The sequence below is a fragment of the Somniosus microcephalus genome, chromosome 1, assembly GCF_052327205.1.
Source record: "Somniosus microcephalus isolate GS21.2 chromosome 1, FLI_Smic_1.0, whole genome shotgun sequence".
NCBI lineage: Eukaryota > Metazoa > Chordata > Chondrichthyes > Squaliformes > Somniosidae > Somniosus > Somniosus microcephalus.
Window position 1 is genome coordinate 346,819,975 of NC_140987.1, and position 23,313 is coordinate 346,843,287.

At 47.2% G+C, this 23,313-nt stretch overlaps 1 protein-coding gene across 1 annotated transcript in view; it reads right to left on the reverse strand.

Annotated features, from left to right (window-relative positions):
* LOC147124952 (sodium/hydrogen exchanger 2-like) overlaps positions 1 to 23,313 on the reverse strand; it is a 414,512-nt gene that overhangs the window by 291,327 nt on the left and 99,872 nt on the right. Inside the window, exon 3 of the mRNA XM_085995231.1 lies at positions 2,677 to 2,927. Within this exon, the coding sequence (XP_085851357.1) occupies positions 2,677 to 2,927 (251 nt within the window). The remainder of the gene's footprint in view (positions 1 to 2,676; positions 2,928 to 23,313) is intronic.

A 23,313-nucleotide genomic window follows, 5' to 3' on the forward strand; every position in this document is an offset into this window, starting at 1 on the left:
AGGAGAGGTCGTTAAATGAAGTGTTACCCACCAAAATGGCGTGCAGCCTTTTTAATGAGCACTAGCAGGCAATTTAATTGTCAATCAACCCCTCAACGAACCTCCGGGCGGCCGTTCCTAGCGCGCGCTTCAACTTCTTTACCAAGATGGCATCTGCACTTAAGATCCCATCTTGGCCACCTTGGAGACTCTTTGGCGCCTAAAGCATTAGGCCAAATTCGCCCCCTTTATGCAATTTTACTGTTAATGAGCAAGCCATGAATAGTACATGTTAGTGATAGCAAAGGAAAATGCCATATTATATATTAATCTATATTGACAGATTACGATACGTTAATCTATAGGTTAATAGAATTATTGGCAATTAATGCAAAGAAAAGCAAAGAACTGAAAAGAATGTATGTGCTGAGCATGGATTTTCTTTATACTGTAATGAGTTTCAAATCATTAACACTTCAAAGTGAAATTAACACGGATGTAGCTGTGCTCACTGAAAGCTGGTGGCAGTATGTGAATACAAAACCCCAAATATGTACAAAGCAACTCCATAAAATTAGCATATTATATATTATTTGTAATATGGCAACGTTGAGTAATAAGGCCGTATTTTAAATTTGGGGATGAGATAAAGTTAGAAACCATTCAAGCTTCACTCATTGTCTGAAAACCAAGATGTTGATTACTTTCAATTGCTCCCATGTATATCTATGCGTCTGTCTAATGTATCTATCTAGTTTCCCTAAACCCCTTTTGGCTCTCTACCTCTTTCTCCTCCTTTAAAACCCTTTGTGAAGACTACCTCTTGGACCAAGTTGTTGACCATCCTTCCTAATCTACATCCTAGGGTACTTAAGGAAGTGGCCCTGGAAATAGTAGATGCATTGCTGATCATCTTCCAACATTCGATGGAATCTGGAACAGTACCCATGGATTGGACGGTAGCTAATGTTACCCCACTATTCAAAAAAGGTGGTAGAGAGAAAACGGGGAATTACAGACCGGTAAGCCTGACATCGGTAGTGGGGAAACTGCTAGAGTCCATTATAAAAGATGTAATAGCAGAGCACTTGGAAAACAGTGACAGGATCGGACAAAGTCAACATGGATTTACAAAGGGTAAATCGTGCTTGACTAATCTACTGGAATGTTTTGAGGATGTAACTGGTAAAATAGCTAAGGGAGAACCAGTGGATGTGGTGAATTTGGACTTTCAGAAGGTTTTCGATAAGGTCCCGCATAAGAGATCAGCGTGTAAAGTTAAGGCACATGGGATTGGGGGCAAGGTACTGACTTGGATAGAGAACTGGTTGGCAGACAGAAAGCAAAGAGTTGGAATAAACGGGTCTTTTTCCGAGTGGCAGGCAGTGACTAGTGGGGTACCGCAGAGATCGGTCCTTGGACCCCAGCTATTCACAATATATATTAATGATCTAGACGAGGGAACTAGATGTAATATCTCCAAATTTGCAGACGACACAAAGCTGGGTGGGCGTGTGTGCTGTGAGGGGGATGCCGAGAAACTCCAGGATGATTTGGACAGGTTGGGTGATTGGGCAGAAGCATGGCAGATGCAATATAACGTGGATAAATGTGAGGTTATCCACTTTGGTAGCAAAAACAGGAAGGCAGATTATTATCTGAATGGCAATAGATTGGGAGAAGAGGAAGTGCAACGAGATCTGAGTGTCCTTGTGCACCAGTCGCTGAAGGTAAGCATGCAGGTGCAGCAGGCGGTTAAGAAGGCAAATGGTATGTTGGCCTTCGCAGCGAGAGGGTTTGAGTACAGGAACAAGGATGTCTTGCTGCAGTTGTACAGGGCCTTGGTGATACCACATCTTGAGTATTGTGTGCAGTTTTGGTCGCCTTATCTGAGGAAGGATGTTCTTGCCATGGAAAGAGTTCAGCGAAGATTCACCAGGCTGATACCTGGGATGGCAGGAATGACGTATGAGGAGAGATTGGATCGATTAGGCTTGTACTCGCTGGAGATTAGAAGAATGAGAGGGGATCTCATCGAAACTTATAAAATTCTAACAGGACTAGACAGACTAAATGCTGGAAAGATGTTCCCGATGGTCGGGGAGTCCAGAACCAGGGGTCACAGTCTAAGGATAAGGGCTAGGCCATTTAGGACGGAAATGAGGAGGAATTTCTTCACCCAGAGAGTGGTGAACCTGTGGAATTCTCTACCACAGAAGGCAGTAGAGGCCAATTTATTAAATATATTCAAGAAGGAGTTGTATATATTTCTCAAGGCTAAAGGGATTAAGGAGTATGGGGAGAAAGCAGGGACCGGGTACTGAATTTGGATGATCAGCCATGATCGCATTGAATGGCGGAGCAGGCTCGAGAGGCCGAATGGCCTACTCCTGCTCCTATCTTCTATGTTTCTATGTTTCTATCACTCCTCCTTTGGCTCTGCATCTGTTTCCCTCAAACCTCTGTGAAGCACTTGGGATGGTTTTAAAGATACGACACAATTGCAAGCTATTGTTGTTGAGAAACGCAACAAACTACGACCACGAGAAGATCATTCTTCTCTCAAGAAATCTTCCGTTTGGTTAAGAGCATGTCAAATTTTTTGGCATGACACTACAAGTTCTGTCAAAGATGATGGAACTTCACACAACCGTTGTTAACTTCTGAGATTAAAGCGTTAATAGGGGCAATACTTACGCCACGATGCCAGAGAATTGGAACATTTCGGCAGTCAGATATGACAAATAGCTGTACAGGAATACGAAGAGAGGTTCAATCACGCGAATATTCTCCGTGAAGCGAGTAGTGAGGGCTGCAATGATTCCATAAGTTACGCCCACCAGTAAACCTCCGAATCCCACAAGAAAGAACTTAATAATTCCAAACAAAACATCGGACACGCCAACAGAGGGCATGATGCAGAAAGTCTTAAACAGTTTGTATAAAACCTGCAAGAAGAAAAACAAAAGGAACATTATGAAAAGATAACTTACTGACTATCCAGGATCGAGTACACCTTTTGAGGAAATTTGAAAATGTTTAGGCAGGAATTAACAATTCAAAGGCTATTCTGGAAGAAACTTCAATACAAGACCACCAACTCTGAGCACTAACTGAACATAATGGAGGCTGCAAATGACTGTTGACAATTTGGGCTCATGAACACTCGAGGGTAAACTCACCAACGTACTCCCGCAGGGAGCTCCACTAGTAGGGAGTGCAGGTCGGAGGTGGGCCTTCAACACGGCAGTGCTGATTCTGTGACCCATGCTCCCTGCCGTGGAACTCCTGGATCAGTGAATAGCCCCTTTTAATGCACTTGTATACCTATTCTCTATCTGCTCCTTTAGCATTTCGAATAATCAGGCCACTGGTTCCATTAAAATAGCAGCCAGAGGAAGATCATGTGAACCCAAGTTTTCAGCCAATATCGGCATGTCATTTCCAGTCTGACAAAACTTTATACGTTTTGATTTGTGAAATGTGTAAAAATTACAGAAGTTACCTCTGCTGTTTTAATTTTTTTTTAATGTGCAGCCCAAGCTGTCTGGGTCTGTTGTAGACTGATAGAGATTGATTGCTACGATTAGTCAAGATCTCCAAAATTGTTGTATCATATGACTACCAGGAAGGTAGAGGGTGAACTAAATGGACCTTAGTCTTTTTAAACCTAGCAATTCCTATGTTACAAACTTATTCCTCTCCCTCCAGTTTTTGTTTGAGATAGTGGTTAGATTCATAGAACTAAAAAACAGGCAGGAATCTGTAATATATCTTTTGTTTTTCCTTGGAATAATGCTGGTTATAGATATTGTTTTATATATTGGGAGTTGCAATTCCACATTGGCTTCCAGCTGGGTATTCAGTTTATAATTACCAGCAAGCAGACTCACATAATCTGAAAGGCCTGGTGACATTACACATCTGTCTTAGATCATGTTCATTTTACACAGATATGCATAATTGTTGTCAATATAACCTATCATACCATTCTTGTGTGTTAATGACAGTCTACACAAAATGAATTTGGACCGCCTCAGTGACCACAAATAAGCAGCAGAAATCTGCGCAAAATTCAAAACAAATTGGCACAAAATTTAGCAACCTTAATCCAAGAACCTTCAAAATAAATTGGGGTCCAGCCCTGCTGTTGGGGAAGAGCAGAGGACGTCGTCCTTGTAGCATCTCTAAGTGGGGTTTTTTTTGTGAGCTTCGTCCCACTGAGAGTCAGGTTGTGAATCACATAAGCCCCTCAAACAAGGCGAGAGGGGAAGGATTTCATTTCATTGTCAGTTAGCAAGGTAACCCATCGATTTTTTTCTGTTTCAGTGATGTGCTCAGGATCATGATGCTCTGAGCGTGTCGGTTTTCAAAAGCAATCAACTGTTTGATTAAAGAAAGCCTTGTCAAGTTTGTTTAAAATTTCTGAAATGTTTTGAATCGAGCTGTTGAGGCAACAAGATTAGTATTCATGAACAGGTGGAGATCATGACATAAATTTCACTCACATGAAGTGCAGTAGATTAAAAATAGGACTGGTAGCCTGCCAAGCACACAACTAAAGTTATACTGATGTCAGGGATAAAACACTGAAATGTGACATCACCTTTAAAAGCAACTTTAATTGGACCAAATTTTGCAGAAATAGTGCAAAGGAAGAGTTCATGGAATGCATTCAAGATAGTTTTCTAGATCAGTATGTCAAGGAACCTATGAGGGAATTGGCTATTTTAGATCTAGTACTGTGCAGTGAGACAGGGTTAATTAATAACCTTGTGGTAAAGGAGCCTCTGGGGAGCAGTGATCATAATATGATAGAATATAATGTTGAGGTTGAGAGTGATTTAGTTAAGTCTGAAACTAGGGTTCTAAACCTGAACAAAGCAAACTATATAGGTAAGAGAGGTGAATTGGCTAAGCTAGGTTGGGAAATTAGATTAAAAGATATGACAGTAGAAAAGCAATGGCAAACATTTAAAGAAATAATTCATAATTCGCACCGAATATACATTCCCTTAAGGAATAAAAACACCATGGGAAAAATGGTCTAACCGTGGCTAACAAGAGAAATTAAAGATAGTATTAGATTAAAGAAAGAGGCTAATAATGTTGCCAAAAAGAGTAGTAAGCCTGAGGATTGGGAGGATTTTAGAATTCAGCAAAGGAGGACCAAGAAATTGATAAAGAAAGCGAGAATAGAATGAGAGTAAAATAGCGAGAGACATAAAAGCAGACTGTAAAATCTTCTATAGGTATGTAAAAAGGAAACGATTAGCGAAAGTAAATGTGGGTCCCTTACAGGCTGAGACAGGAGAAATTATAATGGGGATTAAGGAAATAGCAGAGAAATTAAACAAATACTTTGGCCTCGATATTCATTGGGCCGTGAGATGGGCTTTGAGGCTGACAGGGGCCTGGTTCCCGACTCCGAGCAATTTTAACTCAGGCGTGTCTGATGGTCCTGACTCCGTCCCGCATCCAACAGGCGGGACTGGTCTTCAAGGCCCGTAATTACCAATAAATAGCCTCTATAATGCTATTTTAACAGGCCTTTGCAACTTTAACCCTTTTCCCATGTAAAACACGCCTGGTGGGAATCACGAATGTGAAACCTGGCGGGAGCACTATTGCATTGGTGACTTTCAACTGCAGGTCAACCATTAAAGTTGAGATTTGATCAGCCATGATTTGCAGGGTGGCAGGACTTCGTGGTCTCAGGTCTGGGGCAACATTTACAAGGCTTAACCACATCTGTGGAAGGTTGGTGCCTCACACCCATCTCCATTGTGACCTCCTGGGAAACCCCTCTCACCACCTTCACTCAGCGCTTCCTCAACGAAGGCATATACCAGAAGCATGGGAGCCATTTATTTCCTTCCCATCTGGGCATTAGAGGAGCTCGAGCACCAGCCGCGGCACCAGCAGAACCAGGAACAACACCAGCACCAGCAAGAGCAGCAGCAGCAGGAGCGCCAGGCTGCTGCTCAACCACCTGAAGCTGCACAGGCCAGAAAGGGCCAGCACCTGGAAGCCCGTCGGCGCAGGAGATACCCCCCAAACAGGGCCTACAGATGCAGGATCAGCTACCTCAACATGTCTGAGCAGCAGTGCCAAAGGCGGCTCCGACTTTCACGAGAGGTAGTGACTGACATCTGCGCAATGCTACAGCAAGACCTGCTGCCCAGAGGACCAGGTGGACAACCATTACCAGTGGCCATCAAAGTCACCACCGCACTCAACTTTTTTGCCTCAGGCTCATTCCAGGGATCAGCAGCAGACATCAGCGGCATCTCCCAGGCAGCCGCACATACTTGCATCACCCAGGTAACCGATGTCCTATTTGCCCTCACGCACAATCACATCCATTTCACCAAGGATCGAGCAAGTATCACGGCGCGAGCAGTTGGATTAGCTCATCTGGCAGGCTTTCCGAGGGTGCAGGGCATCGCTAACTGCACACATGTGGCCCTTAGGGCACCCCATCGCAATCCTGTTGTTTTTGTCAACCGCAAGGGCTTCCACTCCCTCAACGTTCAGCTGGTGTGTGACCACAAGAAGGAAATTTTGCATGTTTGTGCCATGTACCCTGGCAGTTGCCATGACTCCTTCATACAGCACCAGTCCAGTGTGCCTTCGCTATTCAGTCCGCCAGACCAACTTCACGGATGGCTACTTGGAGACAAGGACTATCCCCTGAGGACGTGGCTAATGACACCGTTGAGGAGGCCAGCCAACGAAGCTGAGGAGTGCTACAACTCCAGCCACATTTCCACCAGATCCATTATCGAGCAAACCATCGGTTTGCTGAAGATGCGCTTCAGATGCCTGGATAGATCAGGTGGAGCCCTACAGTACTCAGCAGCCAGGGTCTCCAGAACCGTCGTAGTTTGCTGTGCACTTCACAACATGGCACAGCGTCGTGGCTTGCAGATTCCTGAGGACCAAATGGCTCCTCACATATCCTCCTCCTCCTCAGAGGAGGAGGAGGAGGAGGGTGAAAACGAAGATCCTGCAGAGGCCCATCAACCAGTGGCAGCATTACGCGAGAACATTGCTGCCTGGGATGCAAGGAACACACTCATCCTGGCCAGATTTGCTTACCCTAGTCAACCAAACACTTTTGCTTCACAGCTTCTTACCTGAGCATCGACAATGGCCAAGACCCAATGGATTTCTAGCTATTTGACCAGCATACTGAAAACTGCAAGTAATCCTAAGCCCTCAATGTGAAAGTCCCATTCGCAAAATCACACACGTCACAACTGCAAAAGTTGCCATCAGAATTTTTATGTACAAGAACCAACTGATGGCATTTTTACAATAAACACAACATTTCACCCAAGTGACTGTCCTTGTGACTGCTTGTGCAGAATTTTCCTCTTATGCGTGCTCCTATGTAGTGCTTTCCCTGTAGCTTCAGCAGATGTGGAGGCCCCTTGCTCACTTTCCTACTGCTCCTGTCTCGGCACCTTTGGCGGCTGTCCTCTGGGGTTGCGAGCCTGTGAGGGCTCATCAACAGTCTGCTGCTCCAGCGGCTGTGCAGCGGTTGAGACGTCTATCTCACTTGGGTGGGAACTCTTGTGGGGCTCTGACCAAGGGCTCTGCAGGCATGGAAGTGTGAGCGCTTGGAGAGGAGCCCCCACTTCCTTGAGGTCAGCCACCAACCTCCCTCACATGGGTCAGGTCCCCCTCAGCACCTGCAAGTGGCTGGAGAGCACCTTGCTGCACATCAGGGGAGCCATGGGGACCCGTATCTGCAAAGGCAGTCCTACTCAGAAGGACTTCCATGAAGGTCTGGTTTCTCTGTTCAATAGATGCCCATCACTCCTCAAGAGATGTCATTCTATTCTGAACAATGACCATGTTTTCCATACCCTGGTGACTAACCTCCTCCATGGCCATAGCCCTCCTTTCCTCTACCGTAGCCATCCTCTCCTGCATGGTAGCCAGCCTTAACACAGAGGTAGCCATTCTTTCCATGTTCATGCGTTCATGCGCCAATGACTCCACAAAGGCTCTGCTCATGTTCGCTATGGACTCCTCCATTCACTCCACACTCGCAGCGACCCTAGAGACAAAACCTGCCAGAAACTCCTGCATCTGTGCCTGGAGTTCCATCACCGCTGATCTCATGGATGGACCCAGAGGCAGAGGGTCGACATGCTGCTGAGCCGAGCTGGCAGAGTCCTGCGCCCTCCGACTAGGACTCTCCACTGCTGTCCCTGACTCCACAATCTGCTGATGTTCACTTGTGAGCTGTGATACACCAGGTGACAACTCTACTCTATGTCCCAAAGGTCCCACCGAGGTGTGAGTGTCTGCGCTGGTGCTGGGTGCGCAGAATTCTGCTGACGCTGCGCCCTCAGAGGTTGCAGCTTCCTCTGAGGAGTCTGGCTGCTCAGCCTCTTCTTCCTGGCTAGGGGGGACGGATGCTTGTGATGGTCCTGTGGGGGAGTAAAGGAAAGAGTTACAGATGTGATGCCAAGGCTACATGCACATAGCTTTTTGCAGATGCGCATAAGTCCATCTGTCACAGCTTGACAATCATTATCAGCGACTCATGCAATGTCAAAGAGAGAGATGGGAAACTTTCTGTTACCAGCTTGCCGTGTTGCACCCGTCTGTCCGTCCCCCATGCGTGAATCATCCTCAATGCAAATTATTTCCAGGACGGCCTCCTCCCAGGGGGTCAGGTGGGCTATTGAGGGTGGCCCTCCTCCTGTCCTCGCTCGCTCTCTTTTGTTGTGAGCTCTCTTTTCCTGCAATGAGGGAGACAAGTGGAGGTTGAGTGAGAATGAAGGAGTGAGTGTGGAGATTGCATAACATAGATACTTAGAAGGAGACAAAGATGGAGTGAGGTTGCAAGACCAAGGGACCTCGCTGTGTGTTGTCAGTTGTGTTCAAAGCATCAGAGTGAGAGGGAGTGTGAGGGCTGCATGGTGGAATAGTTATGTGAATGTGAGCATAGAGAGAGAGGGAATGGGTAAGGGTGCATGGATGTCAGTGTCAAGTGGGATGTGGAGGAAGAGATTGCTGAAGCTGAGTACTGGTGAGGAAAGGCGATGGGGATCAGATTGAGGGTGATGGGAAATTCATACTCACTTTTCCAGCGTGCTGAAGGTCATGAAATCTTTTCCTGCACTGTGTCCAGGTTCTGCGGGTGACTCTCAAGGAATTGACCTCCTCATCCACCTGCATCCACACAGCCTTGGTCTGAGTGGAAGGCCTCTTTCTCCCTGATGAAGGGAACAGGACCTCCCTGTTGGCCCTAGCCCCATCCACCAATGCCTGAAGTGCTGCCTCGTCAAAGTGAGGAGCTGCTCTTGCCCTCCCGCTTGTCATCTCTCCTGCAGGTCCCTCTGACACCAAATGGAGGAAGCTTGGAAGCCTGCAGAAGAAGCAAAGCTTGCTGTGGACCTTAAATGCAGCAGCAATGATGACCTCATTGGAGGGGACTTTCAGTCATGAAAAACCCCCTTGCAAAGGCTTCCCACACGTTGGAAATCAATAGGCCAATTGAGTTAAAATTGCATCAATCTCCCACATCCATTTAGATTCGTGTGGGAAACACGAAATTCGGATAATACGACAACAGCCCGCACCTGAGCTAAAATCGCCCCCTTTGTGTCTGTCTTCACAGAAGATGCAGAAAACCTCCTGGAAATAGTGGAGAACCAAGGGTCTAGCAAGAATGAGGAACTGAAAGAAATTAGCATTAGTAAAAAAAAGTACTGGACAAATTAATGGGACTGAAAGCCGATAAATCCCCTGGACCTGATGGCCTACATCCTAGGGTTTTAAAAGAGGTGGCTATAGAGATAGTGGATGCATTGTTGTCATCTTCCAAAATTCGCTAGATTCTAGAATGGTTGCCACGGATTGGAAGGTTGCAAATGTAACCCCACTATTTAAGAAAGCAGGGAGAGAAAAAACGGGGAACTACATTCCAGTTAGCCTGACATCAGTAGTAGGGAAAATGCTAGAATCTATTATTAAGGATAAGGTAACAGGGCACTTAGAAAATAATAATAGGATTGGGCAGAGTCAACACGGATTTATGAAAGGGAAATCATGTTTGACGAATCTGTTAGAGTTTTTGAGGTTGTAACTAGCAAAATAGATAAGGGGGAACCAGTGGATGTGGTATATTTGGATTTTCAGGAGGCATTCGATAAGGTGCCAGTCAAGAGGTTATTAAACAAATTTAGGGCTCATGGGGTTGGGGGTAATGTACTAGCATGGATTGAGGATTGGTTAATGGACAGAAAACAGAGAGTAGGAATAAACGGGTCATTTTCTGGTTGGCAGACTGTAACTAGTGGGGTACCGCAAGGATCAGTGATTGGGCCTCAGCTATTCACAATCTATATCAATGATTTGGATGAGGGGACCAAATGTAATATATCCAAGTTTGCTGATACAAAGCTAGGTGGGAATGTAAGTTGTGAGGAGGGTGCAAAGAGGCTTCAAGGGGATATAGACAGGCTAAGTGAGTGGGCAAGAACATGACAAATGGAATATAATGTGGAGAAATGTGAAGTTATCCACTCTGGTAGGAAAAATAGAAAAGGTGAGAGATTGAGAAATGTTGGTGTTCAGAGGGACCTGGGTGTCCTTGTACACGAATCACTGAAAGTTAACATGCTGGTACAGCAAGCAATTAGGAAAGCAAATAGTATGTTGGCCTTTATTACAAGAGGATTTGAGTATAAGGGTAAAACATCTTACTGCAATTATATAGGGCCCTGGTGAGACCACACCTGGAGTATTGTGTACAGTTTTGGTCTCCTTACCTTAGGAAGGATATACTTGCCATAGAGGGAGTGCAACAAAGGTTGACCAGTCTGATTCCTGAGATGAGGGGATTGTCCTATGAGGAGAGATTGAGTAGACTAGGCCTATATTCCCTAGAGTTTAGAAGAATGAGAGGTGATCTCATTGAAACATACAAAATTCTTACAGGGCTTAACAGGGCAGATGCAGGGAGGATGTTTCCCCTGGCTGGGGAGTCTAGAACCAGGGGTCACAGTCTCAGAATAAGGGGTCAGCCATTTAGGACTGAGAGGAGGAGAGATTTCTCCACTCAGAGGGTGGTGAATTTTTGGAATTCTCTACCCCAGAGGGCTGTGGAGGCTCAGTCGTTGAATATAGTCAAGACAGAGATCAATAGATTTTTGGATATTAAGGGAATCAAGGGATATGGGAATAGTGCAGGAAAGTGGAGTTGAGGTAGAAGATCAGCCATGATCTTATTGAATGACGGAGCAGGCTCAAGGGGCTGAATGGCCTACTCCTGCTCCTATTTCTTATGTTCTTATGACAGTTCCTCTTCATGTGAATACAAGGACAAATTTGAACTCTATTAAATGGTCAATCTCCCTCACATTGCCCCAATTGTAACTCCAGGTGGATTCCCCGCTCAGGCTTCAGTTAAAATTACAGTCAGGTCTCAATTATGTCATCAGGCCACATCGTACATGTGTAAAGAAGGACTCTGTTGGTTCCGAATGTGTGTCCTTGCTGCCTGCTGAGGAGAGCAGATTAAAATTGCATCTCATCGAAACCTATATCTCATCGAAACCTATAAAATTCTGTCAGGCCTGGACAGACTAGATGCAGGAAGGATGTTTCTGATGGTCGGGGAGTCCAGAACCAGGGGTCACAGTCTAAGGATAAGGGGTAAGCCATTTAGGACTGAAATGAGGAGGAATTTCTTCACCCAGAGAGTGGTGAACCTGTGGAATTCTCTGCCACAGAGGGCGGTGGAGGCCAGTTCATTAAATATATTCAAGAAAGAGTTGGATATATTTCTTAAGGCTAAAGGGATCAAGGGATATGGGGAGAAGGCAGGGACAGGGTACTGAATTTGGATGATCAGCCATGATCTCATTGAATGGCGGAGCAGGCTCGAAGGGCCGAATGGCCTACTCCTGCTCCTATCTTCTATGTTTCTATGTTGGGATCATGGCGGCTTTCAGACAGGTAAGAGCCAGGGCGATTTTAACTGTCCACCCATCAGGTTTCTGCTGAGCAGGTAGGGTTAAAATCGCCCCATTGTCAACCAGTGATCTTTCGTAGCCCTTATGATTAAGATACGAAGCACAGTTAGTTCCATTGTGACATCAAACTCTCAGCAAGTCAACACCTCGTGCTACCAGAATGAGTCATCAGATAAGAGTTTCGCTTTAAATGTTGCAAGCTTTAAAGAGAATGGTGTACCTTAAAACCTTGGCCATGTAGACAGAGAATGTTGCAAACTTTCTTTATGACTCAAATATTAAGGTAGCAAAAATGTGACTGAAGTCATGCGGCAAAGAGGAGATTTGAATTTCCAAGGTGTCTGTATTCCTACTGAATACTCTTAATAAGAAGCCTTACTGTGCTCGGAGAATGCCTTATGCATTTGGCTAATGTCCTCAGCCCCCCCAACAGGCCACAGTTAATGAGGTGCCTCAATCATTTTTCAAAGGCAGCACCGTTTTTAAATACAGGGCTACATTCTAGTCCTGTATTTAAAAACATTCTAGTCCTTTTATTCTCATCAGCCAATAAGGCATCAAGATCCGCCGCAATTATATATTTTTAATATTTGATCCCTGGTGTCGGTGCATTTTGCATTACGGCATTTATTTTACCTTCAAGGAAGAATTAAATGGGGAGGAAATAAGGTTATTACATTCAAATTAGCCACAAGGAGCAGCATGAAGACTGAGACTTGCAACGTGAGAAACAGCTACAATAAACAGCTGAGGGAAGCTGCAATCTTAGGGAGCCTTTCGACAGCAGCAGTGCTCATTTTAGCAGTCAAGATCCAACGGGATCATTTCTTCTTTTTTGTGAACACACAGTTAATCGCAATACTTTCAGTATTATTAACTGACCCAAATCAAAATGGCGGGTGCATGGGATTTTGCTTCAGTTGACTGCATACGATATGAATCATTAATGGAAATCACAAAAATCAAATCATGACACATCTGCAACAATACTCTTTTCAGACTTGTTAAGTAGCTAAATGGCCTCCCGTCAGGTAACTCTGAAACATTTCCAATTGTGAAATGCAGTAAGCTTGTGCATAATGACCCCATGGAAATGTAACTGTTAACAATTTACCCATAAGGTGCAGTCTTTCCCAGAAGGAAGTCCCAGGTTTAAAAGAGATGATCTCTCGGTTTAAAGAGATGTTTTTTAATAAAGATTACAATGTGCCATTGATGCTCTCACATGTCTGTCAACAACAACAACCTGCTTTTATATAGCATCTAACATAGTAAAACGTCTCGAGGATCTTCACAGGACCATAATCAGACAAAAATTGACACTGAGCCACATAAGGAGATATTAGGACAGGTGACCAAAAGCTTGATCAAAGAGGTAGGTTTTAAGGAACGTCTTAAAGGAGGAGAGAGAGGTTTAGGAAGGGAATTCCAGAGCTTGGAGCCAAGACAGCTGAATGCATGGCCACTAATTGTGAGCATTGTTACCATCAGAGATTAATAGCATGAAGCTACCATTTGTGGAGGTTGCAACCAGCAATAAAATAGTCACACAAACATCTAGTGATCTGTCCAGTTGAATTGTCTATATAATGTTTTAAAAATGCCAATAAATGCACAATTATTACCACTGCAGCTGTGTAGCCTTGTCTATCTCTTGTGCATAGTTTGGACAAGTACAGTTCAGTCATCACCCCTAGTTCAGAAGGGGACATCAGGGGTGAAATTTGTTTCAGGCGTGCTTTACACTCCGTTCATTTTTCTTTTCCAGTGATGTCAATGGATTATGAAATGGGCTGCCGATTTGCTAACTCCTGTTTTACGATGCTGCCCAAAGATGAATTTCACCCCCCCCCCCAATTATGTCCAAAGAACAACAATTGACAAGCGTTTAGGAGCAGGGAGAAGACCAGCAATCAGTAACATCAAAAGCAAGTGAAACAATGATACATTTCCATGTCTGCACTGGGCTTGTCTAGAAAAGGGCCTATTTTTATGGATACCGTGTCCCTTTGATATCTTTCCAAGAAGCTGACCATCAGCCAGATCTCCTCCTCCACCCCTCTCTGCCTAATCCGAAACTGGCAAGGATAAAAGAGCTGCGGGGGTGCTGCCTGGGTAACTGAGAGCTACAATGATGTGCCAAGTGTATATATTAATAGAACGGAAGTATGGAATAAATGTGCGTATTCTCAGCTGGTGTAATGCAGATGAAACTCAAGGCAATGGGATAGTCTTACCAGTAAGAATCGCCTGTTTGCTTCTTTGCTGCTGCTGCTGCTGCTGCTGCAAGATTATTAAGAGGCTGACACGTTGGGCTATCCTCCCAAAGCAAACCAATGGTGGCTTGGGCTAACAGACTGTGTAACTGACTGATATCCCTGCCTGTTCTACACTATCAGCCTGGGTCTTAATATAGAAAGTGATCACAGGTGTAGCTCTCGATGGCAGTGGCACCGTGTCATTGGTACGAACATGACATTCCAAATCTTTCAATTCCATAACATGGATGACACAAAACTTGCATATTAATTCTGAATCTCAGAACTCTGGGGGTGCCGGCCAGATTGATAAAACTAAAGCTGGCTCATTCTGCGAGGGCTATCTCTGGTTGTCTGGAGCTGCAGTATGGTGTGCCAGCAGTAGCCAGAAACCATTTTAAAATCAGTAAAGAAGTACCCTCCTGAGACAATTTATATTTTCAGCCATCAGAACAGTCAATAGACTCACACAGAAATCAGAGACTTCCAAATGTTTTTATCACAAATGGAGTTGCAGCCTGCAGCAAACTAACTGAGCTCCATTAGGTGCAAAATGCTTCAACACACAAAACAAATGATTAATTAGTGTGCAACATAAAATACCAGTGTATTGAGGTAGATTAGAATCAAAATTAGGCCGTGGCCTTTAATGTGACTATTCATTGGCTTGATGGCGTAATCTTCAATAGCCAACAAATGATTTCTTGTTATTCAAATGATGTTGCTGAGATGTCCTTTCTATATTGGCCCAGTAATTCCGGGCACAACGCGTGAGTAAGGACGGGGTACTCACGCGTGTGCCCAGAGGAATTGCCGGTTTTCAGCATGCACAGCGCATGCGCTGAAAACCGGCATTTCCTGTCCTCTGACCCAAGGGGTTAAGAGGCAGAACGCGTGCGACTGCACAGGCAGCGCGTGCGCAGTAAAATTCCTTTTTTTTTCAGAGTTGCGCGCGTATAAAGGCCTCCGGTCTTTACGCGTGGAAAAACAAGACGTAAGTATTTAGTTTTTCAGGTAAGTGGGCTTTTAGTACAATGTAGAATTTTTTTTTCCACAGGTTTGTTATTTTTAAAGAATTTACAGGATGGTAAGTTTAGTTTTAGACTCTATTTTTAAAAAATTTATTTTTTTCAAAAAATTGATTAATTGTTTAAAACATTTTTTAAAACTTATTTATAGTTAATACAATCAGTGGGATATTTTTTAAAATTTTATTTAAAGTTAAAGTAGTGTTTTGGCAGCCCATACTTTTCATGATTGGCGGCACAGTGCTCACCTGATCCCAGCCGGCACATCGCACTAACTACGCCGCTGGATCAGGTAAGCACATCGTGCCGACATCGGAACCGGGCCTGTGACAGGAAATGCAAGCAGGCCCGGGCTTCAGATGTCGGCGCGCAGGGTGAGTGCAGATCGGGGGCTTGCACGCGCGGCAAGCCCCCGATCCTAATTTCAGGGCCATTGTGTTTTAGCTAATGTATAATGGCTTTCGACTCACTTATTTTGGTTGGCGAGTATTAACATTTTTTCTCTCTCTAAGCTAGGGCAGTGGTTTCAACTAAGAGTGGGAAAACTATAATGTGCTTTATTAAATGAATAAATTAACTAGATAACTGAATTACTGTAACTATAAATAATCATTTGAATAAAGACTTTAATTAAGAGTGCGAGAGGAGTAGCCGAAGATAAAGGTTAGGCCCAAGAGCGGACCGGAGATAAAGGTAAGCCCAACTTTTAAAGACTTTTAGGGCTAGAAATTCGTTATAGCCAAGAAATGGGTAGTGTTTAGATTAAAAATGGTGGGCCTAGAAATTCAGTATAGCCACTTTTGGGGCGGTAAAGTCGGGCGGCAGCTAAAGTTTGCGCCCGCGAAAGTTTGCGCCCGGCGCAAAGTCGCGCCCCCTTCGGCGATATTCAGTCGCATCGCCCCAAGAGGTTGCTGCTGCGCTAAAACAGGCGATGCACGACTATCTTTAGGCGCTAAGCCGGCGGTGCTGAGCGATACCCCCGAGGCCGGGCGCAGCGCTGGTGCGGCGAGTTGCTGATTGACGGCAGACACTCTGGCGCCGGTCAGCTCTTAAAGGGGGAGGGTGGATTTGTTTGCCTGCCACGCCCTGCACACTGCAGCCCTCAACCTAGGCCTGACCACTTCAGCTTCACCTGCACAACGCCCAGGGCTATGGAGAAGGCCAGGGAGAGAGCGCAGCGCTTCAGCGACGGTGACCTGAGGCTGCTGGTTGGCGGAGTGGAGCGCAGGCGCCATGTTCTGTTCCCAGAAGGTGGCAAGAGGCCGCTGCCCAGCGCCTACCAGAAAGCCTGGAGGGAGGTCTCAAACAGGGTGTCTTCCAACAGCGTGGTTGCCAGGACTCCTGTGCAATGCCGGAAGAAGTTCAACGACCTCACTCAGGTTGTCAGGGTGAGTACCCTTTCCAGTGTCCTCCTCATCCCTGCATGTGCACCTCACTTTATGGGCAAAGGGACCTGAAAGCCCTAATGGCCAGCCCTCATCCAGCAGCTATGGGATTGTCATGAAAATCACTTGCACATTCAGCACTTTACACACTGTACAAGCTATTCGACCATGGGAGGCAGTGCAGACAAGATCAGGGCTTCACACCGTACAAGCTATTCTACCATGGGAGGCAGTGCAGACAAGATCAGGGCTTCACACTGTACTTAGAGGCCGTCCTTTCTCTTGCAGGCCAAGGTGGCGCACAACCGGCGGAAACGAATTGACACCGGGGGAGGCCGTCCTGACGTAAAAGAGCTCTCCGACCTCGACCAGCGTGTGGAGCGCATTATGGCAGGCCGGCTGATTGGACCCGTCGCCAGTGGAGATGCCGACCCTGTTCTGGGCACCAATGGTAAGGGCATCACCTTTTTGACTTCGCTCGTTCCACTTGCGCCTCAGATCAGCATCCTTTGCCACTGTCCGACCAATGCAGTGAATGGCACCACTCATGCCTCCCTCGCTGCCGCCCAGTCCTCACTCTAAAGCTACTCTTGTGCCTTCCTGCTTTCAGATGGTGAATCGCCAGGTGAGGAGGCGGGCCCTCAAGCTGCCATTGTCAGCACTTCGGAATACGAGGAGGAGGAAGAGGAAGCCGGCCCATCAGTGCCACCCTCAGCCGCGCCAGCCCATGGCGATGTAGGGGACACGTCTTCCCTGGAGGGGAGCCGGAGGGAAGGGTCGGAGGGGAGTGAAGCTCCGGGGCCCAGCGGCCTGCAGCAACGCGGGAGGGGTGGGGAAGCTCGGCGGACTTCTCCCCAGAGGGTGAGTGCGGCCTCCAGTCCTGCGACGGTCAGCGCAGAGGAGGTGCGGCTCCTGGAGGAAATGGCCGTCCAGGCTGAGCGCAGGCACAATGAGCTCATGGCTGCAGTGGCAAGGATGCCTGACTCCATTGAGTCTTTGTCAAGGAGTGTGCAGCAATTTGGAGCAGCACAGGCCAGGAGTCTGGATCAATTCAGTGCAGCACAGGCCAGGAGTCTACAGGACTTCGCGGCAGCACAGGCGGCGTCCAGCCAAGTGCTCAGTCGTGCCGTCCATTCACTGGCTGTTGTCATGCAGACACAGACCAGGGCCACACGGGCACTAACTGCTGCCACCCTCGCTGGATCAGCCAGGCATCGTCAGGGCACTCGCCGTGCAGCAGCAGCCCAGCAGTCTGTTCTTCAGCTGTTTGCTGCGCATGCTGCAGTGCTGGCCCATGCGAGTGCCAATGTCTCAGGCGACCAGCGAGCACCTGCGATCTGCCAGGTTGGCACCATTCCTGCAGCCGACACTGCCACTCCGCCATTGCAGCTGCCACGAGCCGCTGGACAGACTGCTGCTGCCCAGCCAGAGTTGGAGCAGTCAGCAGCCGGCCACTCCAAGGCCAGAGCTCGTGCAGGCCGACTCCCAAGGGCATCTGCCATCTCGCCATCTGCCCCTCAGCAGCCTTCCCCCAGCCTTGCTGCAGCCACTGGGCTCCCATTGAGGAGGAGCTGCAGGGTGGGCAGGGGCCAGGCAAGGATGCGAAAGGCATCGCCCTCGCAGGGCAAAAAGTAGAAGGTATGCACAAATGCCTGGTGCTTTTTGTAAGGCCGTCACTGGTGCAGTTGTGTTTTTATAAGGCCGAGACTGGTGTCTTTCTTTCTTTTTGTAAGGCCGAGACTGGTAGTTTTGTGTTTTTGGAGGGGGCTTCTCCACATGAGGATGTAATGTGGGAAGGGCAGAGGTTTGCAATAAATTATTGTTGTTAAATTGCAGTGTGCATGGTTTTTTGGTTAAGTCCTGGTTGCCCTGCTCGGCTGAGGGCTTGTGGAGCGGCTACATTCATCTGCTGACATTGGCACAAGCCATTCCCTGAGAGGGGGCCAAGAACCGACGTTCAATAAGCCGGCAACGGGCGGCCCTTGCACTTTCTGCCTCCCTCCTGTGCTGGTCCTCCTCCTCCTTCTCCTCCTCCTCCTCAGGTGGTCCTCCAATGTCTGGTGGCAGTGGCTGAGTCCTGCGGATAGCCAGGTTGTGCAGCATGCAGCAAACGACCACGAAATGGGAGACTCGCTCCGGCGAATACTTTAGGGCTCCACCGGAACAATCCAGACAGCGGAACCGTTGCTTCAGGACGCCGATTGTTTGTTCGATGATGTTCCTGGTCGCTTGATGGCTCTCATTGTATCCCTCTTCAGCAGGGGTGCTGGGCGCACGGAGCGGGGTCATCAGCCAGGTACACAAAGGATAGCCTTTGTCCCCGATAAGCCATCCTCGTGGGTGAGGCTGTGCCTGGAACATGTCTGCCACAGAAGTCTGTCGCAGGATGAAGGCATCGTGGCTGCTGCCTGGAAAGCGGCCATTGACAGCTAGGATGAGCTGCCTGTGGTCACACACCAGCTGGGCGTTCAGCGAATGGTAGCCCTTCCGGTTGCGGTAATCCTCGGCATTCTCCAGAGGTGCCCGCAAAGCCACATGCATGCAGTCAATGGCACCCTGCACCATGGGGAAGCCCGCGAATGCTGCAAAGCCCATTGCACGCTGTTGCTGCTTGGCAAGGGCCATGGAGAAGGAGATGAACTGACGTCTCCTTTTGAAAAGGGCATTGGTCACCTGGCGGATGCAGCAATGCACGGCGAACTGGGAGATGTTGGCAATGTCCCCAGTAGCGGATTGGAAGGAGCCGGTGGCATAGAAGTTGAGAGCCACCGTCACCTTCACTGCCACCGACAGAGACGTCCTGCTCCTCAGCTGTGGCATCAGATCACCGCCAAGCAGGTGGCAGATCTCTGTGACCACCTCCCTTCTGAATCGCAGCCTCCGAACACACTGCTCGTCAGACATGTTGAGATAGGAGAACTGCTGGCGGTATACCCTGGGTGGGTAAGGCCTCCTTTCCCGACGCCTGTTGCCCCCTCTCCGTCTAGCCAGGGCTGCCACTCTCTCACGGCGTCTGTGAGCCCTTTGGATGTAATTGAGAAAGCCAGCGTTTACACCCATTGCAGCCCCCATAATATGCTGGCAAACAATGAGATGTCAATGAAGGCAAAGACAAGTGGAAAGCTGTGACCTGAAGCCACAAGTACCTGTCCGAGTGTTGGGCCAAAGCAGAAAGCTCTCTACCTTGGTCTCTCTCCAAAGATCCGTTTCTCAAGAAGGAGTGCTGCGAAATGGCAGCCTTTTATAGTGCAGGAGGAATGCCCTTTAATTTGCGCCCCCCGCGCCCCGCATCGACTGAGCACCGTTCCACTCTAACAGTCGCTAGGGGCGCCAGGCGCGCAATGGGGCGTCGTGACTGAATTTCCGGTTGGGGGCGCACAAAGGGCGTTGCACGAGGAAATGACATCATGATCTGCGCGCGCAGCTGAGCGCGCGCAAAGACTTTGCGCCGCTGCTAAACCTCTAGTGAAGTTGGGGCGAGGCGCAGATCGCGCTGCGCCCGGCCGCTAGCCGCCTAGCGCCCGACATCTACTCCTCCTAAGGCGCTAACGGCTGGCGCAACCAACTGAATTTCTAGGCCGTTAAGTAGCGCCACCTGAAAATCATCTGGGCTGCACACAAAATTGTAGTTTCTGTGTGTAGATAAAGACACTGAAGACAGGAGTTGGTTCATAGGTATTTACTAAGCAAGTCTGGGGGGGGAGGTTTCTAAAGGATATACACAATACACAGGCTTATATAGCCCAAGTGGCAATTACCGGCATTACGCACACCTGGGCTCTTAAAGGCACATACACCATAATTGCTCATAAAGGCACATACACCACAATTCCTCCCCTTCTAGCTAACTAGTACATCATATTTTAAGTAATTATTAATTACATGTTATATGCAAAATAATATACATTGCTGTATTAATTAATTATAAGTTAGTCTCTCAGGAGGCTTCCTGACTCGGTCCGGATAACGCCTCGGGGGTTTAGTAGTTTCTGGTGGTGTAGTAGGTTCTTCTGGCAAGGCTGATTCGGCTTCAAGGCCAGTGTCAGGTTCATCGGGCTCCAGTATCACCGGATCGGAGGTAGATATGGGTATCTCTACTTCATCGTTAGATGTATAGAGTGGTGGTGTAGGTTGTCCCTTTTCGGATGACTTGATGATTTGGTCAGCATGGCGCCTTATTATGCTGTCTCCGGTGTCCACGGTATACATCAGTGGTCCTAATCGTGTGCAGATAGTTCCAGGCTGCCATTTCTCGGTACGGTAGTCCCGAGCCAAAACCGGTTGGCCTATCTGGAAGGCCCTAGTTGGCCTTTCATTCATGCCCTGAAACTGCCGGTTCTCCACGTCCCTTCGGATGTTGGGCTTGACCAAATCCAGCCGGCATCTTAGGGTTCTATTGTAGAACATCATGGCGGGAGTTTGGTTAGTAACCATATGCGTTGCATTCCTATATGCAAATAAGAAGTTATCCACCTTGTGCTGAAGTTTTATGTCTTCATTACCCATGGCCTTGATGGCCTTCTTGAAGGTCTGGACAAACCTTTCAGCCAATCCATTGGTGGCGGGATGGTATGGGGCGGACGTGTAGTGCTTTACCCCGTTGTTCTTTAAGAACTTTCTGAATTCTTCAGACACAAATTGCGGTCCATTATCAGAACATATCTGCTCCGGCAGCCCATTCCTGGCAAATATGGTCTTTAATACTGTGATGGTTTTTTCCGTGGTGGTGGAGGACATCTTTATTACCTCCGGCCACTTGGAGTGTGCATCAACTGCGATTAAGAACATTGAGTCCATAAATGGACCAGCAAAGTCGATGTGCATCCTTTGCCAGGGAGATGAGGGCCACTCCCATGGATGTAGAGGGGCCTGTGGCGGAGCATTTTGGACCTTCTGGCATCCTAGGCAGCTCTTGGTCATGTCTTCGATGTCTCCATCGATACCTGGCCACCATACAAACGCCCTAGCTAGGTTCTTCATTTTCACTCCACCCAGATGCCCCTCGTGAAGCTCCTTTAGCACTTTATCCTGGAGTTTGGGTGGAATCACCACTCTGGATCCACACATCAAGGTTCCTCGGCACACTGACAGCTGTTCTCTTCTTTGCGAGAATGCTGGCAACAGTGGTTCGCCATGTGCTGGCCATCCCTTCACTGTTAAATCGTAGACCCGTGAGAGAGTAGGGTCATTTCTTGTCTCCCTTTCAATGGCAGAATTTGTCACCGGTAGACATTCCACTATGGTAGAGTGGAATATCTCTACTGGGTCTACTGTAGGTGCCTCTTCTATCGTTGGCAACGGTAGGCGTGATAAACCGTCAGCATTCCCATGCTGTTTTGACCCTTTGTATTCAATGTTGTATTGGTGTGCCCCTAGAAAAAGGGACCACCTCTGTAGTCTTTGTGCCGTCATAATGGGGACACCTTTTTTAGGGTTGAATATGGAGATGAGGGGTTGATGGTCAGTCAGCAAGGTAAATTTTTGTCCGTGTAGGTAATGGTTGAATTTCTTCACTCCCCACACCAGGCTGAGTGCTTCCCTGTCTATCTGGGCATAGTTACGCTCAGCTGAGTTCAATGAGCGTGACGCAAAAGCTATCGGCCGTTCCGAGCCATCAGGGAATCTATGGGACAATACCGCTCCTATGCCGTAAGGGGATGCATCGCACGCCAGTCTGATTGGTAGTGATGGGTTGTAATGAGCCAAAATTTTCTCAGATGTGATTAAGTCTTTACATTTATGGAAGGCACGTTTACAGTCTTCGTTCCATTTCCAAATCACTCCTGTCTGTAGAAGATCATTAAGAGGGTGTAGAATAGTTGATAAGTTCGGTAAAAATTTATGATAGTAATTTATTAATCCCAGGAATGACCTTAATTGTGAAACATTTTCAGGTGCTGGGGCTTTTATAACTGCTTCAATTTTTTCAGGTGACTTATGCAACCCTTCCTTATTAATTATGTGGCCACAATATGATATCTGATTTTGGAAAAATTCGCACTTGGGGCGATTTGCTCGTAGGCCCCGTTCTTTCAGCCTAGTGAGCACCTGCTCCAAATTGGCAAGGTGCTCGTTGTCGTTTTCTCCTGTTATAAGGATGTCGTCTAGGTAGCATTGAGTCCCCGGAATCCCTTGCAGGACTTGCTCCATAGCTCTTTGCCAGATAGCTGGAGCTGATGCTATTCCAAAAACCAGTCGATTGTACTGGTACAGGCCTTTGTGTGTGTTTATTGTGAGATACTTTTTAGAGGTCTCCTCAACCTCCATCTGTAGATATGCCTGTGCCAAGTCAATTTTTGTGAAACGTTTCCCTCCGGATAGTGAGGCGAAAATATCTTCTATCCTCGGAAGGGGATACTGTACCGTGTGAAGGACCGGGTTTACAGTCACCTTAAAGTCCCCACAGATGTGAATTTTTTTCTGTTCCTCAGAGTTATTTTTCAATGTTTTTTTCATGACTGGAACGATGGGTGTTGCCCATTCGCTCCAATCTATTTTGGATAATACGCCTGCCTTTTCCAAATTCTTCAGCTCTGCCTCGACTGCCGGACGTATTGCGTATGGCACCGGTCTTGCCTTAAAAAATTTTGGAATTGCTGTATCTTCCACTTTTATTGAGGCGGTGATGCCTTTCAAGGTTCCTAGTTTCTCTTGAAACACTTCT